Source organism: Thalassophryne amazonica, chromosome 12 (assembly GCF_902500255.1).
Source record: "Thalassophryne amazonica chromosome 12, fThaAma1.1, whole genome shotgun sequence".
Lineage (NCBI taxonomy): Eukaryota > Metazoa > Chordata > Actinopteri > Batrachoidiformes > Batrachoididae > Thalassophryne > Thalassophryne amazonica.
This window is the reverse complement of record NC_047114.1, coordinates 84,498,440-84,515,693: the sequence shown is the minus strand read 5'-3', so window position 1 is coordinate 84,515,693 and position 17,254 is coordinate 84,498,440. Positions and strand designations below refer to the sequence as shown.

Genomic DNA, 17,254 nt, shown 5'->3' with positions numbered 1-17,254 from the left:
TACCAGCACCGCAGAGAGGGCGCCAGTGGACCTCAGTCTGAAAGTTGGACAGAAGTAGACCTGTCTGTTTTGTTTATTTATGTATTTATTGTGTGATTGTTCCCTGTGCTGGTAACAGCATAACTGTAGATGAGGTAGTCATCACAGCTGTTTTTATGTAAACAACCACTCAGAACTAACCAACTCACAAAATTAAAAGGGTACGTAATGAGGATGAAGTCATTAGACAGATGTTAGTTTTGATGCACCACATCACTCGAAAAGTTTGTTTTTGCATACGTAGGTTCTCATCGATGTGTCTGCCACCTGCTGGATGTGGTGCCTGCCTTTACGTCAGATAATGAGTTAAACTAGAAACCACTGAAGGGAAACACGATTCTCACAAATACTGGATAGAATATATAACAGAACAGCAAAGTAAAATCAGAATTAAAGAATGGATAAAATACGTGCCTCGGGGTAATATCAAAACTTTTCATCAGAGTTTGGTGGCAAACTCAAAACACTTTTCCAGAACATTTTGAAAGCTTAGCAACACCCACATCTTGGAAAGTCCGGAGTCCGTCACCAGGCGCTGCGCTAAATGGGGCCTCATTACAGCACCAAAGCAGTTCCATTTGATTTGCCCCCTCTGGTGGTCAGATATAATAAAACACAAGTGACAGCATAGGTTCTGTAGCATGTGTTGTTTGTTGGCCATTATAAATTGATTTGTGTAACTTTGTATAGCTGTAGTTGTGTTTTCAGTCACAAATCAGTAGAGCATCAACCTCAACAATTTTTTTTTAACATGACTGATCAAAACAGGTGTTGAAAGCAGGATTCCCCCCCCCCCCCCCCCCCCCCCCCCTTGATTCTTGCCAAACATATTTGCTAACATTTCCAGAACAGACATTACATTTTGCCTGTATAAAATCTGTGTTAAACTCCAGTTAGAGCACACACAAAGCGGAGTGGGGGGTGACTAGTGTCTCAGAGGGCTGTCAGTCATCTGTTGTTTATCCTCCTTGATATGATGTTCCCAGACCAAGAGGAGAAAATGAGGATTTGTTGATGAACGCCAGCATTCGGAGCATCTTTGTTCTGCAGTTTGTTGTTGTTTGTGTACACAGAAGCGGTTGTGTAAACCTGCTGCGCCCGTCCCCCCAGTAGGTCAGAGTGTCATTTTAGACGCAACACAACAGGCACTCGTTATCAAAAGAATACATGACTAATTAAACGTGATGACAGAAAGGTAACAGACAAATGGGATGTTTATTATCGCTTTCTGCTTTGTATGTATAAACAAATACGGACACGTTTGTGTTCGTTGTGCTGGCGCTGACTTCAAGTAGATTTTCCTTCTATTTTTAATTGGATGCTGGATGGCGCCTTTGATCCCACCTCTTTGACGCTGCTTGTTAATCGGTGCGATCTCGTACATATCTCTCTACTCGCCGCGCGGCAGCCATTAACGGTGCCCTGTGTCTCCCTCTGCCAGGTGAAGTGTGACCAGTACTGGCCGTCACGAGGAACACAGACCTACGGGATGATCCAGGTCACCATGTTGGACACAGTGGAACTTGCTACCTACAGTGTCCGAACCTTTGCCCTCTACAAGGTACAGAGGGTTTTTTTTTTTTTTTTGCTCTCTCTTTTCTTTGTATTAAATCACACAGCCAGCGATCATCTGAAAGGACTCGTGTTCCCTTCAGGTAAACGGCGTCTGCCATTACTGGGGTCACAATTTAAAATGTAATTCTGACTTTCTTTCTGCCTGATAACGGTTATTACCGCTGGAATCATTTTAGCACGGCGGTAATTGGTTTTTCAAGTCCAAGATTTGTCTCTTGTTCGCCAAGAGGCAATTAAATCTCTCCCCCCCACTTTGATTCATATGTTTCAGCTCCATGATCACATGACTGATATTTTGTCCTTTACTTGCCTTCCTCCATTTTTTTCTCATTACTTATCATTTCAAAGACCACCATTATCATTATTATTATTATTCCTCCTGGAAAGCAAGTCTGGTTTCAATCATACATGGTGACAATACCAGGAAGTCACGTTAGAGATGGAGCTCTGACCAAGCGAGTCATATTGAGAATTTCACTTCAGTGCCTTTTTTTTTCTGTTTTTCTAAAATGTAACTGTGAAATCTACAAAACTGTTATGGCCTTTGTCCTTTCAAACGTGTGATAAGCACCTCTTGCAGCTAATTATAGTACTCGTGGACACTACAACATAAGTACAGGCTGACCTCTGACCAGCTCCCTCTCACTCTCCTGCAGAATGGATCCAGCGAGAAGAGAGAAGTGCGCCAGTTCCAGTTCATGGCTTGGCCAGACCACGGGGTCCCAGAGTACCCCACCCCCATCCTGGCTTTCCTCAGACGGGTGAAGACCTGCAACCCTTCAGATGCAGGGCCCATGGTGGTCCACTGCAGGTGGGTGCAGAGAGGAACCAGCCTCATCACATTATATTCAGACAAGGGTTTTAAATTGAAATTTGACAACTTTTAATTTGTGTGAGCAATGAATTGTTTTTAACTTTGTCATAATATCAACTTTCTGAGAACAGCAACACTAAAGCTCTGGGTTTTTTTATTTGTTTGTTTTTTTGGCTCTTGCCATCAGTGCGGGTGTGGGCAGGACTGGCTGCTTTATCGTGATCGATGCCATGCTAGAGCGCATGAAACACGAGAAGTCTGTAGACATCTATGGCCACGTGACGTGCATGCGTGCCCAGAGAAACTACATGGTTCAAACTGAAGATCAGTACATCTTCATCCATGAAGCTCTGCTGGAGGCCGCTACCTGTGGTAACACAGAGGTCCCGGCACGCAACCTGTACGCCCACATCCAGAAGCTGACTCAACCACCACCTGGTGAGACAGTGACCGCCATGGAGCTGGAGTTCAAGGTGAGATTCAGCACACACGTTCTTCAAAGCTTTGGGTTTGTTTTGCAGTGAAATCTAAAAGGATGTTTTTATTTTTGTGTGGTCTCAGTCACATTACATATTTGTCAGCGATCAAACCTCTGAGTGCTCCAGGACTATTGCTTGGTATGGGAGAAATCCTTTTTTTAATTCAGGAAGTTATTAATCCATGAGCGTGAATGCGGTGGCTGTTCTGGAGTTAAGATATGAACAAAGTAACATTAACCACCTGCTTTTAAAATCAGTGACGTGTTCGTCATCTAAAACATCTGAAGAAATATGGGCAGCTCCTTGTAATTTAATGGTTTACATAAATCCTGCATCAGTCCTAAAAGACAATTCAGGTCGAGACTCGGGTCAGGTTGTGTCCATTGCTGTGCATTCGCCATGCAATGGAACTGCTTTGGATCCTGATAGGGAAACCACCAAGCAAGACAACTGGTCTGTCCCCGCCTCTCGAAAGTAACAATCTACCACAGCCAGGTGACCACGTGGGCACTCCCTTGGCCATCTTCAGCCACTATAGTCCTCAACACAGAGGCACACATATTCTGAAGCACACTCAAAGAAATGCACCACATGGCCATCATGTCAAAGCTGATGTTCCCTTAAAATGCAACTGATACTCCTTATCTGCGCTCCTCTAAGTCATCATTCATTTGACACAAAGTCATTCCAGCAGAAACGGATCCTTTGAAGAGACTTGTTACTAAAAACATCCAGTCATCAGCGTAGGTCACTAATTAATAGCAATGGCCCAAAACTATACAGGAAGAGAGAAAGCATGAGGATGCTAAAGATCTGGATCTTCATTCTCCTGCAAAGGCATCAGTATCACCAAACACCTCTGTCCAGCGACCTGATGACTCCATAAGTGTTTCCCAAGCATCTCCCAATCTCAAAAGCTGAGGACCCAGAAACATGAACATCATTGTAGTGATAAGAAAATCACTGTACAAGTTCAACATTTTCACCACACACTTCTGATGGACAAGTCCAGGAAATCATTGAAATCCTGGATTTTAGTCTTGATTGATTTGTCAGTTGCAAACACTTCAGTTCCTCCCACAGCCTCTCAGGTGTTGCAGTCCGGGTATCTATTGATATCCTAAATATCACAACATCGTCTCTGATGTGAAGATCAATAAATCATTAAACAGTGGAGCAGCTGTAACACATCCCTGAGGAACTCTAATATCCATGAGGAAAAATTCATAAATTCTACCCCCGCTCAGTACAAGCACTCATAATATCCGTGTATTGGTCATTTATGATATCCCTCGACTTTCTGGGGATCCTACAAATTGTCAGGATGTCCCTGAGAGGATCCCAGAGAGAATGAAGTGCTTTGCTCCAATCAATTTATTTATGTGGATGTGGCATACGCTAAATGGGCATTGTTAATTTCATAAGCAATATATGTTGTAACATTTGTGCATTTTATAAATCGCAGGACCGTATTTCTTGGAATGTAAGTCATACCGGTCTGTAAGTTGGCTTTATTCTTGAAACGTGATGGTATTCCTTCATGGAACAAGAAGCAAAATGAATTCAGTATTGCATTATTAATTCTTAATGCAAACACCTTGTTAATAAGCAGAAGCTTATGGGCTAAATATTATTATTGTACAAAGAGCCTGGAAGTCTGAGTAAATTACTTCTTGTTACCTCTGAACAGATGAAAACATCTGTGTTCAGTGTTTAAATTTTGAGTAGATTGCATGACGTAGCCATATAAATTCACTGAGAGCTACCTGTTCTGATTTATGGAATACTGTATAAGATAATGCCAAGAAAGCCACTGTTCCACAGGAAATAATGCTTTATACAGTGTTTTCATGCATGTCTTTCTCCCTTCACAACAATTTGATAGCACCAGACTTACTGTAGTGCTGTGCATGCCAGGTGTTTAGAGGTCCACTAAAAGATAACCTTCACTTCTCATCAAACAACAAAAACACAACAGGCAACTATAAATTCCAGCCTTCTGCACAATATCGCATTATCATGCTGAGCTTGAAAGAGTCGCTCCATGTTATACGATCTACACATGTATTTGCATTTCTATGTGTAGGAAAACATAGTAAGTGTGCAACAACACTGTTTGTTTTAGAATTAATGTGAATCCACATTTAAAAAAAATGGTGCCAGAGACATCTTTGCCGTCTGAAGTGACTTATTGGGATACAAAAACTCAGTGGAGAAGAACAGATCATACAAGAGTTCTGACGAGATAAAGAAAAGCTATCTATAGGAGATACTGTGGGGAAAAGTGGGGGGTGGCAATGAGTGAAATATCAACCAGTAGTTGTGCATGGCAGACTAAATAAAGAGTTGTCTAAGAAAAACACAGGAAAAGAGGGGAAGTATTCAACTTATCTACTTTCGATCTCTACTTGTGCAGAAATGCTCTTGGTTGCAGAGCTTGTGGCTCAGTGGGATAAAGAGTTAAGACTACTAACACGTAGACCTTGATTCAGTTCCCAGTCACACTACCCATCTGTGTCCTTGGACAAGACACTTCATCTGCATTGTCCCCGTCCACCCAGCTGTAAATGGGGGTCGCTGTAGAATCTCATTCGCTTCACACTATGAAATCTGGGGTAAACACCAGCACCAACTGGCCTCAGGGCCTACAGTATACACTGTTTAGAAAGAAAACATCAATTTGTAATGTTTAATCCTTACTCATGTGTCGCACCTTGGGGTACCATATGTTGTGATTTGGCCCTGTTTAAATAAATTTCTTGCAGAATTCACCTGTGACAGAACAGTCAACACCGAATGTGTTAGTTTTTATTTCTGCACTGATGCACTTTGGCGTCAACTCGACCAACGCTAAAAGACAGCTACACGGCTTCTCACATTTATAGTTCTGCACCAACTTATTCAAAGCCCCAAGTGAGAACAGATTTCACCCTGTTAGCCTAGCCTAGCCTAGCCTAGCATGTTATCTCTCTCTGGAGGATGATGCATAAGAGGAAGCAATTATCCAGGCTTCCTGTTTGTTTTTCTTGGCCTCAAACATAATCATTGAGCTCCTCCGTCGGCTTCTATATTTTGTTGCGGTTCAAGCCTGTCATCTGACCATAGAGGTACTTTCATCCGGTCAACTGCAGTGGAGAAGATGTGCTGTTCAGTTGGGGCAGCTGCACGTCAAGCAGCATCTGTGACATTTGATTACTCAGAAATGGAAATAAATTAAATAGACAGCCTGCAGGTGTAGTTCATCCGCTGAATCCTACATGCACTTTTAACTGTAATAGCCTATGAATTCGATACTTTACAGAAGCCTGACTGATATACTGGTTGGCCAATGATATCGACGATGATATATTTGTATCTGCATTATTTTTGCCAATATGACAACTTTTATCAAATACTGGAGAAAAAAAGAAATAAAAAGAAACTCACTTTGGCTTATGGAAATGTCATTATGTAGTTTCACCAGCAGAGGGCCTTCTGATGGCATTGTTTACAATGCTGTCAAACATGGGCTGGGACCCCCATCACCCCTTGGTCAAATTAGTGACAAGAGATGAGGGAAAGTGGCCAGCTGCCATTTATTTTCAATCATTATGGAGGCCAAAATAGGCAAGAAATCTATTTTATGTAAAAGTTGAGCAATGCGACATGGTGACTGCAATCCAATTGAAGGGAGCATGACATATTTTTTTTTAATTAGGTGCTGGCTGGGACAAGTCCGAAATTGAGGCTGCACGTACATAAATCAGTGTTGTAACATTTAATTCACCAATCAAATCATCAAATGGAGTTTGTCTGTGGCAGTGATGCTAAGATGCTAGTGTAGCAGAATGTGTGCAGGTGCCTGTGTTTCAATTACAAATGAATTAAAAAAAAAAATGCTTGATGCCACAACTGACACACATGCAACGCAGTTTGTGTTCAAGGTGACACGCACAGTTTCTGCCAATAGCCATCAACTGTGATGTTATTACACTCTATTCCTCCACGGCACGCTGCTGCCATTAGCCCTCTTATGTCTATGATCCATTCTGTTTGAGGTGATAATGTTATCTACGTTCCTGCCAAAGATGAGCGGGAATGAATGTGTGAGAGGATAAGTGTGGCGTAAATGGGGGGGGCGCAGCCTCCGTACTCGCACAGTCTGGCCGCAACAAGCGCTCGGACCCTTCATACACACTTGTGTTTTGACCATCTGTGCAGCGCCTGCTTGCCAGAACTCATCTCGCCTACACTCCTCCACGCATGCTATGGTAGCCTCGGCATCTATAACACAAGCCGTTCTTCTCCGCTCCACTCTGACAGCTTCTTGGGAAATTATTCTGGCGGGATACCTGAAGGATAAACAGCGGCTGGATGGTGAAGCCTTCCAGACTTCCGTGTTTGTTGTAACCAGGTCACAGGTCACTAACTCTCTGCTCTATTTCTGTCCTTCTCTTCCTGTTTGGCTTCTTCACACCTTTGCTTTAAACAGAGACTGGCCAACTCCAAAGCCCACACGTCACGCTTCATCAGCGCCAACTTGCCCTGTAATAAGTTCAAGAACCGCCTGGTCAACATCATGCCTTTTGAGTCCACCCGCGTCTGCCTGCAGCCCATCCGAGGCGTGGAGGGCTCCGACTACATCAACGCCAGCTGCATCGACGGCTACAGGTCAGCGGAAGATATGCTGTGAAGTGGGGTTAGAAAAGGTCACACCCGCTGTGTAATATTATTATTGCTTTGGCGGCAGCAGGGCACTGGGTTTCATATGAAAAAAGTGATTTTCAGGTTTAAGTGCTGACTGTCATCTCTTGAAGAAGAGAGAGTTTATGTTTACCACTATTATTTGTACCAGTACTTATTTTATGTACAGGTCACATTTTAGGCCGTGATCATGAACATTCAGCCAGGAATAACCATTAAGTTTTTTTCAAATTTCCACTTGGATAAAACAGCACTGTATGCAAAAGATGTGCAGTCAGTTTTCAACAAAAATATAAATACACACACATAACAGGGACATAGCAGTGACAATCCCGTGGGGTTTATTGAAGGATCAGTGTCCGCCTCCCACAGCCTGATTTTCTTGTTTTTGTTTGTTTGCACTGAACAGTAAAGCTGCTGGTTCTCAGGCATTTCATTCCCTGTAAGTTTCGCCTCCACAGCAGTTTGCTTCTGTGCCATTTCGCCTGTAATATATAAGTGTGCAGTATTACTGAACTGGTCAGGCAGTGCATGTTTGGTATACTTTATTACTATGTTTTGCAGCATATAAAGACAGCAGGGTGGATAAAGTTACTTTAGTCATGTAAAATATATAAGAAAACAAAAAAATCTAAGCACTGAACCAGCAAAAGTCATTTTAAGACCTACAATAACATGATTTAACATTTGTAACATCCCAGTACAACATGAATAGTTAATATACTGTGGTTTATATTCTGGGGTGAAATGGTAACGAAGGCCAAGTTGACTGGGGGCGCTGAGCAAATGAACTTCAGCACTGCTGTTAATATCACTTGTTACACTGCAGTGGTTGCTGTAGTTTATCATCACACCTAAAGGTCTGTGTTTTGTTGGCACTGGAGGTGTCGGGATGACAACAGTGGAAGACAGGGGTCAAAAAGATGGTCACCACAATGAGGCTGGTCTGCTTGAGGTTTCTTCCTGTAATCAGCAAAATGTCTGAGGAGGTTTTTCCTTTACCACTGTTACAGTGAGCTTTCTTTGGGTGGTGGATAAAGTTTTAACCTTACTCATGTAGCAACAGGGGGAGATTTATGTTGTGATTTAACTCTATGGTAATTGAATTGAATTGACAAGTGAGAATCAGCATGTTATGCAGATCAGAAACGTACGGCAGTGTCTGTGGTGTGAAGCATGTGGTTTCTTTGGGGGTGGGGCTTATTTTCCAAATCATTTTAGAAATTTGTGACTTTATTTGGAGCATTTGAGAGTCATTTTGCCACAGAGTTATGACTATACTCTCAGAAAAAAAGGTTTTCCTTTGGGGAATTTATTCCACAAATTTCCCAGTTTAATCTCTAAGAACATCCAAGATTTTTCTTGTGAATTTATAACTTTACAAGCTGATATTTAGCCTACTGTTGTGGCCCTAACATGCTGTTTTGCAAGCACAACCAATCCAAACAGGCAGTAAGAGCCTCCAACAGTGCGAGGTTAATCAGGATAATCACGTCTTACATCACTGAATAAATTTTCCGTAAACATTACCTGTAACACCTTCCACTGACGTAAGGGTAGACTTTGCTGTCATTACATGTTATCAAGATCAACAACTTTGTCCTCGGCTGACCCTCATTCCTTCTGCCATATTTGGGCCAAATTGGATTAAAACTCTTTGGAGTTGTTTTGGCTTTGTTCGGACTGCCAGTTTAAAGCATACCTGATTCACATCTGATCCTCATCAGTTGCTATATTAATGAAAGGCACACACAGATACGATACGATACACTTTATTGTCCCCTCTGGAAAATTTGTCTTGGACTCCTAGAGCTGCACAGATAAAACTGCCATGGCATAGTTACATAACTCATGCGTATTGTACATAACTTAATACACACACCAACATTGCACATAACCCTTTTGCACAAGTCTTGCACAGATGGTTCATGCATATTGCACATATCCCTAATACATATACCCATATTGCACATACCGCTATATGGTTAAAAGGAAAATGCTGACAATATAGTGAATGACAATAAATAAATAACACTGAATAGCAATGCCACCATGACATTAATGCACAGTCCTACTACCTATCCCAGAAACCATTATTTAAAACTCTAATTGACGTGGGCACGAATGAGTTCTTAAAGCGATTCAGTCCACATTGAGGGACTCTGTATCGACTACCAGATGGTAGGAGTTCATACTCGGGGTAGAGGATGTGGGAAGGATCCAACAAAGCTCGCTGTGCTTGTTTGAGAACAGACTGTTCATACATGGACTGCAGGGAAGAGTTTTCAGTCCTTCCTACAACTTTCATGGCCATCTTCACAAGACGAGCAAGCTTAGATTTTAACTGGACAGAGAGATTACCGTACCAAGATGACATCCCATATTGGATAATGCTTTCCAAAACAGCCTGATAAAACAGAAACAGGATGTTCTGATCAACCCCAAACATCCTCAGTCGGTGCAGAAAATATAACCTCTGCTGTAAACGGGAGCATAAATTATTGACGTGTTTTCCAGCTAAACTGGTTATCTAATTAAATGCCTAGATACCTGTAAAAGTTGACCTGACTGATTTCTTCGTTACCATAAACAGTCACGTGACTGTTGGCTGGTGTCCAAATGCTACAACTACACAGCACTTACTCATGAGATAGGGAAATCAAAGCAGGTGAGTTTATATGTATTTCTGTATTTTTTTTTTAAAGTTTAAAGGACTCCTGCACATGTGATTCATGTGGGTGTTTGAGGCGATGTACAGTGTGGTTCAGGTGTGAGGAGTCATTCATCTGAGCGTTCTTTTTTGGAGGTGACTTTACTAGTTAGTTTGGGCTTGTGTGTGTTCTGGATGGGGGGTCCACAGATCTTACTGCCGTAAGTTCTCAGAAAACTCCCCCCGAGACACGAAAACTGACATGAAAAGTCAAACATAACAAAATGAAATAAGAATCTGATCGGAGCATTCAGACAAAAAATGGAATTACACAAATGTGGTTTGAATCACTTTTCAAATTACTTACAAATGAAGCTTGAAACAGATTTCATACAACTTTTGACTGTTCAGACTTGCAGCATGGAATCGGATTCAGATCGGATGTGCATATAAATCGGGATTTTTACTGGCAGTTTGTTCACAGACGACAGGCGCACAGGACAGAAAACAATACCTGCACATGCACTACCGTGCACGGGTGTAAAGATTTATACTTATAAAGGTGCAGCCTTTGGGTTGTGTGATGTGAATACAGCTAATGTGTTTGTTCCCAAATTAGGATGTTTGTGGTTGCGGATTCTCCATGTAATGTGGATTTGCATCAAAAGGGCAAACGGAATAAATCCTGACCACAAGCACGAAGGAAGAAGCCAAAAAAAGTGCAGCCTTTTAAAAATGTCAATTCTTTTACGCTGTCTCCTGTCATTTCTGTTTACATACTATTCAATGAGATTTTTTCCCCATGATTTCGTGAATGCTGAATCTGATTGATCTGAATGATATGTTGAAGGCTCAGCAGTAAACTGTTATGCACAAAGAAATTTGAGAATTGCAACTTAATGATTAGTTACCAATGAAGTTCAGCAAAGTTACATTTTTGCCTGTTCTTTGTTTGTGAACAGCCTGTAACCCACAATTTTTTCATATATCATTATGAAATTTTACAGAGGAATCATATCCTTATAGGCAAGAACTAATTCAATCTTCAAGGTCAAAGTCAGGAAAAATCCTGGAAAATTGGAGAAATCCCTATCCTTTATTGAATAAATTTCCAAAAATTCAGAACTCTGTCAAAAAGATGTTATGTAAGTGTTATGTAGGATGGTATCTTTTATTGAGTGACAAAATTGAATCTGGATCTGATGTGGATTACAGATTTTGTGAGCATTTAAATTTAACATTGAAAACCAAATTTAATGTTCATTTTACATTATATCTTAATCAAACATGCTCCAATCACTCTCATATTTGAAAGTGAGGTGCAGACTGGCACTCACTATCACATGACAAAGTTTGATCCTGTGTCTCAATCACTCTCATCTATATAGAATAGAATAGAAGAATAGAATAAAAAGCCTTTATTGTCATTATACACAGCAAACACAGTCTGCATAGTACAACGAGATTAGGGGGGCTGCTCCTTAAAAAGTGCACGCAGTGCAATACCAGACAATATAACATGAATAAACAACAATATCACATAAGGAAACACGTGAAGTCCTTTGCTGAACTGTAAAATTGTGTAACGTGGACAGTGTAAACAGTGTAGCAATTGAGAGAGTGCAAAAGGAAATGTAAAACTGTATGACAACTATAGGCGATATAATAAACAATGGAACAACTGAAAAATGTGCAAAAGTCCTGTGCTACAAATGAGATAGATATGGTGCGACTCAGTACCTAATATAGTCCGTTTTTAGTGCAGATTATTGTTCAACATGGTGATGGTTTTGGGGAAGAAACTGTCTCTGAGTCTATTTGTCCTGGCCTATATGGACCTGTAGCGCCTGCCAGAGGGCAACAGGTTGAAGAGGTGAAAGTTGGGGTGTGTATTGTCTTTGAGAATGTTCTTGGCCCTACTAAGACAGCAGGAGGTGTAGATGGTGGAAATGGGGGCAGAGGACAGCCAATGATTTTTGGGCAGTGTTTGCTATATATAAAGCAAGAAGCATCTGTGTGTGTGTGTGTGGCTCGCATATCTCTGAGTATTTGTCAGATCGACCTCAGCTTTCAGATATGGCTTGAACATGGCATGATGATGTGCATTACTATGAAAATTTTGGAAATTAATTTTCAAAACCTTTATTTTGAAACCTTTATTTTGAATTTTAATTACAGGATCAGCCCGGTCCTTCTCAAAACGTCCCCGTGAATAAAACCAAACGCACCTTCTCTTCTTCTATGGTGTTCAATGCACCAGTTTAATTGGCTAACGTTATCTTAGGTGCACCATCAATGGGTCCCACAAGTTACCCAGACTGACTGCAAATATGTGTTAATTAAGTACTTTTATTTATTTTGTTGGTGTATTTTTTTTTATTATTATTTATCCGTCAACAAATCAAGCATACCTCTCTTCTTCTGTGGCATTTAACAGCAACCGGCATACTTATTGTTGCACTGCTGCCACCTTCTGCATCAGTCTGTTAGAGCAGTGCTAAATCCTCTCGAGTCCAGCCTCTGTCAAGTATTTAAAAAGCCAACACTTCCTCCTCTCACTTGACCTTATGTCTGAAATACTTCCTACATAAACTTCTTTCAGGTGATTCTTCTAAATTCTGAGAGAAGCTCTTACCTTGAATATTTATTACAAAACATGAGGACATGCTGCACTGTCTCTGGCTGTGGACATATTCCACCATACATACCCTTTACTTTACCTCAAAAAAAAAAAAAAAAATCTAAACTGGTTGAGCCTTCAAAACACTTTTAAAAATCATGCTGTTGCATTCCTGTTTTTGCTTTTCCCCAGTGGCCAAAAAGGAAAGGCACTGGTAGTTGAACTTTCACATTAGTGGAATGGGGTTCAAATACCTACAGTGTTCTTGCTAAAAGCCAAAATATATGAAAACACAATAGTTATAAAATAAATACACACATTTTACAAACAAACCTACCTGACTCACATTATATCAATAGCTACTGTATTCACATCCATACGTTTGCCGCGTCATGCACACTAACTGTGTTTATTCCTTCCTGTATCTCTGTCTGTATATGTGTCTGACCATATCGGATGAATGTCAATCTTTTCTTAAAATAACTGTATTTGCGTGTCTTTTTTGTATCTCAATTTCGACCATGTCTAAAAAAATGTACACTTTGTCTGTTAAAACTATGTAAGAGTAAGTAAACCTCTTTGTACATCCCACCTTCAAACACAGCCTCATACGACCATCCATGAAAAAATCTACTTAAGCTCCCAATTTTCTATCGGAATACAAACTTCCAACGGGCACTGCACTAGTTTGTAACGAGGTGCAAACCAGCACTCTCAATGAATAGACTAAAGTTTGATCCACATCTGATCAGTATTGCAGATTTAGCAGATATTTATTTTAACATTGAAAAGCCCTTTTGATCTGTATCTTGTATGATATTTTAGCTTATGAAAATCCACTTCTACCAGGACTTTGACCTTGAAATTTGGAATTGTGGAAGTGTTGGTGGAGGTTTGCTCTAGTTTATTTGCTGTAATTTCAACACACACATCTTTTGGTATTTGTTGGAATAGGAACATATGAACCAGGAAACGGTAAAAGCTTTTTTAAATTATTATCCAGGGTGCCTAAACCTTTGCACAGTAAGGAAGCACTTTAGGTGCCTTGAAATTTATGAGAACTGTTGTCTTTGCTGGTTAAGCGTGTTATCTATGTTACTGCGTAGCAGGCCTGGAATTGTTGATCAACGATTGTGACAGGTGTGAAAAATGTGCTCGTTCCTTCACTTTATAAGACTGGAGATAAGCCTGCAGTGGGCTGTGTCAGAGCGGCTCTCTCTGCTTTCATTCTGAAGCCACCGCGTGCACAAATTGCTTTGTGGAGGGCAGCGGCAGAAAGAGTGGCTCTGTGTTTTATATCTATATAAATATGAGGAGAGACTGACAGCGGCGCTGCCTCGTCTCCGGCTAAAAGTGCGCGGCAAAGCGATGGACTCAAGTGAGAAATACCACTCGGTCCACGCGGGAGGGACGTGTGACTGAGACTTGTCCTTCCCGCCTCCTTCTTCCTGCTCCTCTGCTGTTGTTAATGAGGAGGTCCTCCGCAGAGGCCGGCCCTCCTTTGTTGCTGTGTAAACAGCATAATTGCAGAAACAGAGGATTGTAATGAAGTGTTTTCACTTTCCCTCCCACACCCCTCACCGTCACTCTCCGTCTCCCCCTTATGTTTGCTGATTTCTTCCTCTTCTCTCACTCTCTGTTCTTGCCCTCACCCCCCGCCTCCCCTCATCTCTCTTGCCATCTTAATTTTCCTTCCAAACATCGCGGCAGAGACAGGCGTATCCGGGTGGGGACCTGTTGTGTGCACCAGCGGCACTTTGTAATTAAGCCGCTTTTAAAGTCTGGGCATAAATAAAAACTAAACAGGGGCCTCCAGTGCGTTTCACCCTCATACCCCCCCCCCCCCCCCCCCCCAAGTGTTTTCAAGAAAAGCCAATAATATGCTAAGCTAATGAGTGGAGAACCATTGATTCCAGCTGCACTATCAGGGACCCGAGCCCTGGACACGCTCCGACGCCGGCTGGAGTTTTAGCATTGTAATGAGGCTGAAATGAAACACGGTGTCCTCGAGCACTGCAGTCACGTGGGACGATGCGGAGAGAGTGTGGCGCTGTTTTGAAGCGCGCTCATCAGGACACGTTGAAGTCAAAATGGCGTGACACTGTTTGGGTTGTTCCTGCTTTGGCTCGGAGTGCTTCTCAGGGTGGAGGGGTGGTCCACACGGTCACATTTAGCATTCGTCCCCTGCTTTTCTTTCTTGTCCTCCTCTGTCCTTAACATGCTTCTTCTCTGAAAAGCTTGGGTGAGCACATCCTTTTTTTTAATCTCCTCACATTCCCTCTGCTTTTCATCTCTCTCCTTTCTCCCTCCCTTTCTTTGCATTTTCTCTCTTTTATGTTTTGACTCCTACCTTTCCCCTCCTCCTATTTCGTCTCCTCTCTGCCAATCTTTTGCTTCCTTATTTGTGTGAGGCCTTTAGCATATTCTAATCTCCCAGTTTCACATTCGTGCTCTGCCTGCAGCACCTTCATTAGCTGTTGAGCCGCGCTGCAGCACGTGTGCACGTGTGTGTAATGTTGTGCCTGATGCAAAACTGCAGCACACGTAAATGCATACACCCCTTACATCTGGCGTCTCCATGCACGGGTACTGAGCTTGTCTGTGTTTGACTACTCAGCCACCTTCCTCGTCCCTGAGCTCGGCAGTGCAATGCTGCCCCCTGCTGTTAAAAAAAAACAGTAGGGCCCCAAAGTCACGTAGAACAGCGGCAGCACCATCACACTGGCACATTACTGTACAAGTTCATCTGGCTCATTTTGTGAGGACATCAAGTGTCTCCTCATTTTGTAGTACGAAGAGCAGCTGTGCAGCCTTGAACAGCTCAGTAAAGACCATGTTCCATTTACATTAAATGTGCAGAAGTCCGTCTTGTTGACAATGTTGACATCTTGGCAAGTTACAACAGACACAAACTGTACAAGGACAAATACCTCACACAGCCTATATGACACAGCTGAGAGTACTTCTGCACTTTCACAGTATCATCAAGGACATGGACATGTGTGCCACAGAGTTTACACCTTCATAACGTTTGAGTTGTTTGGTTGGAGGTTAGATTACTCAAAAATTAAGTAATCAGTCTTTGTGATATTTATGAAATTACTGTTCCTGTCCTGGTCTCTGTGCCATTTGTTTGTGGTTGATCTGGACAAATTTGCTGAATATGACCTTCGAGAATTAATGTGCCTTATCCATAAGGATCTGCTGTTGATTGCGACCAGGCCATATCTCTGTGATTAATACAAAAAAGGCAAAACTGTACAATGCCAAGCTAACACCCACATCTCACTCTGCTGAAACAGCAATATGGGCAATTGAAATGATCTGCATTCAATGTTTAGTATTCAGTAGACTTCCATAAGGTGATGGATGCAGCCTCAGTTCATGCTGCTTGTGTGGTAGAGTAACATCTCAAGAACACATGAACTGATGTCAATGAAATTTGGTGGAAAGGTAGGTCTTGACGTTGAGAAAGTTGAGGAGACTCTGGACCTCCATCGTCCACTGTGGGGCGATGCTTATGGGATACAGAGATTAGGTGTTTGGGGGAGGCGCTGTTACAGGAAGGAGGCACTCAAATGCTTCACCTCAGAGTGCTGCAGTTCACGAATGCTACTGTCTCTCTCTTAGCCAGAAAACCTCTCACTTCTGAGGTTACCATTTAAATAACAGGTCAGGTGCAAGCACACTCCAGCTGTTAAAGGAAATAACAGGTGGCACTCTGATTGGGTTATTATAAACACTGGCTGCCACTTCATGCTCACTTGTCCATTTCCCAAATATACAGTTGTGTTCAAATTAATAGCAGCGTGTTTAAAAAGTGAGGAAAGCTCAAAATACTTAAAATAGCATTTATTTCCATACACACAAATGCATTGGAAGCACTGCACATTCTTTTCCAAATCAAAACATGAAGACTTTTTATTTCAAATGTATTATTACTTTACAGAAAATGAAGAAAAAGGAATATGTAAAAAAAAAAAAAAATAGTAGTGCCTGCATTTTTCTTTACAAACTCAAACATTTACTGTATAAACTGAAAAATGTTTGAAGATTCAGTTTTCCTGCATGAATTGACAGACCTCTGGCACCTGTGAACAGGTATTCCAGCCCAGGACGACGGGACTACATTCCATAGTTCCTCAGCATTTCTTGGTTTTGCCTCAGAATCAGTATTTTTGAGGTCATGCCAGAAGTTCTTTATTAGAATAAGTTCTGGGGATTGGGCTGGCCACTCCATAACATGGAATCTTTTTGGTCTGGAACCAACTTGCTGCTCAGTTGTTGGTGTACCTGGGGTCGTTGTCTTGTTGAAACACCCATTTCAAGGGCATTTCTTCTTCAGCATAAGGCAACATTGACCTCTTCAAGTATTTTGATGTATTCAAACTGAT

At 41.7% G+C, this 17,254-nt stretch overlaps 1 protein-coding gene across 1 annotated transcript in view; it reads left to right on the top strand.

Moving 5' to 3' along the window:
- The window catches only part of LOC117521706 (receptor-type tyrosine-protein phosphatase F-like), a 535,666-nt gene that overhangs the window by 497,931 nt on the left and 20,481 nt on the right, over window positions 1-17,254 (top strand). The window contains exons 30-32 of the mRNA XM_034183049.1: window positions 2,271-2,425; window positions 2,616-2,901; window positions 7,379-7,557. Of these exons, the coding sequence (XP_034038940.1) occupies window positions 2,271-2,425; window positions 2,616-2,901; window positions 7,379-7,557 (620 nt within the window). The remainder of the gene's footprint in view (window positions 1-2,270; window positions 2,426-2,615; window positions 2,902-7,378; window positions 7,558-17,254) is intronic.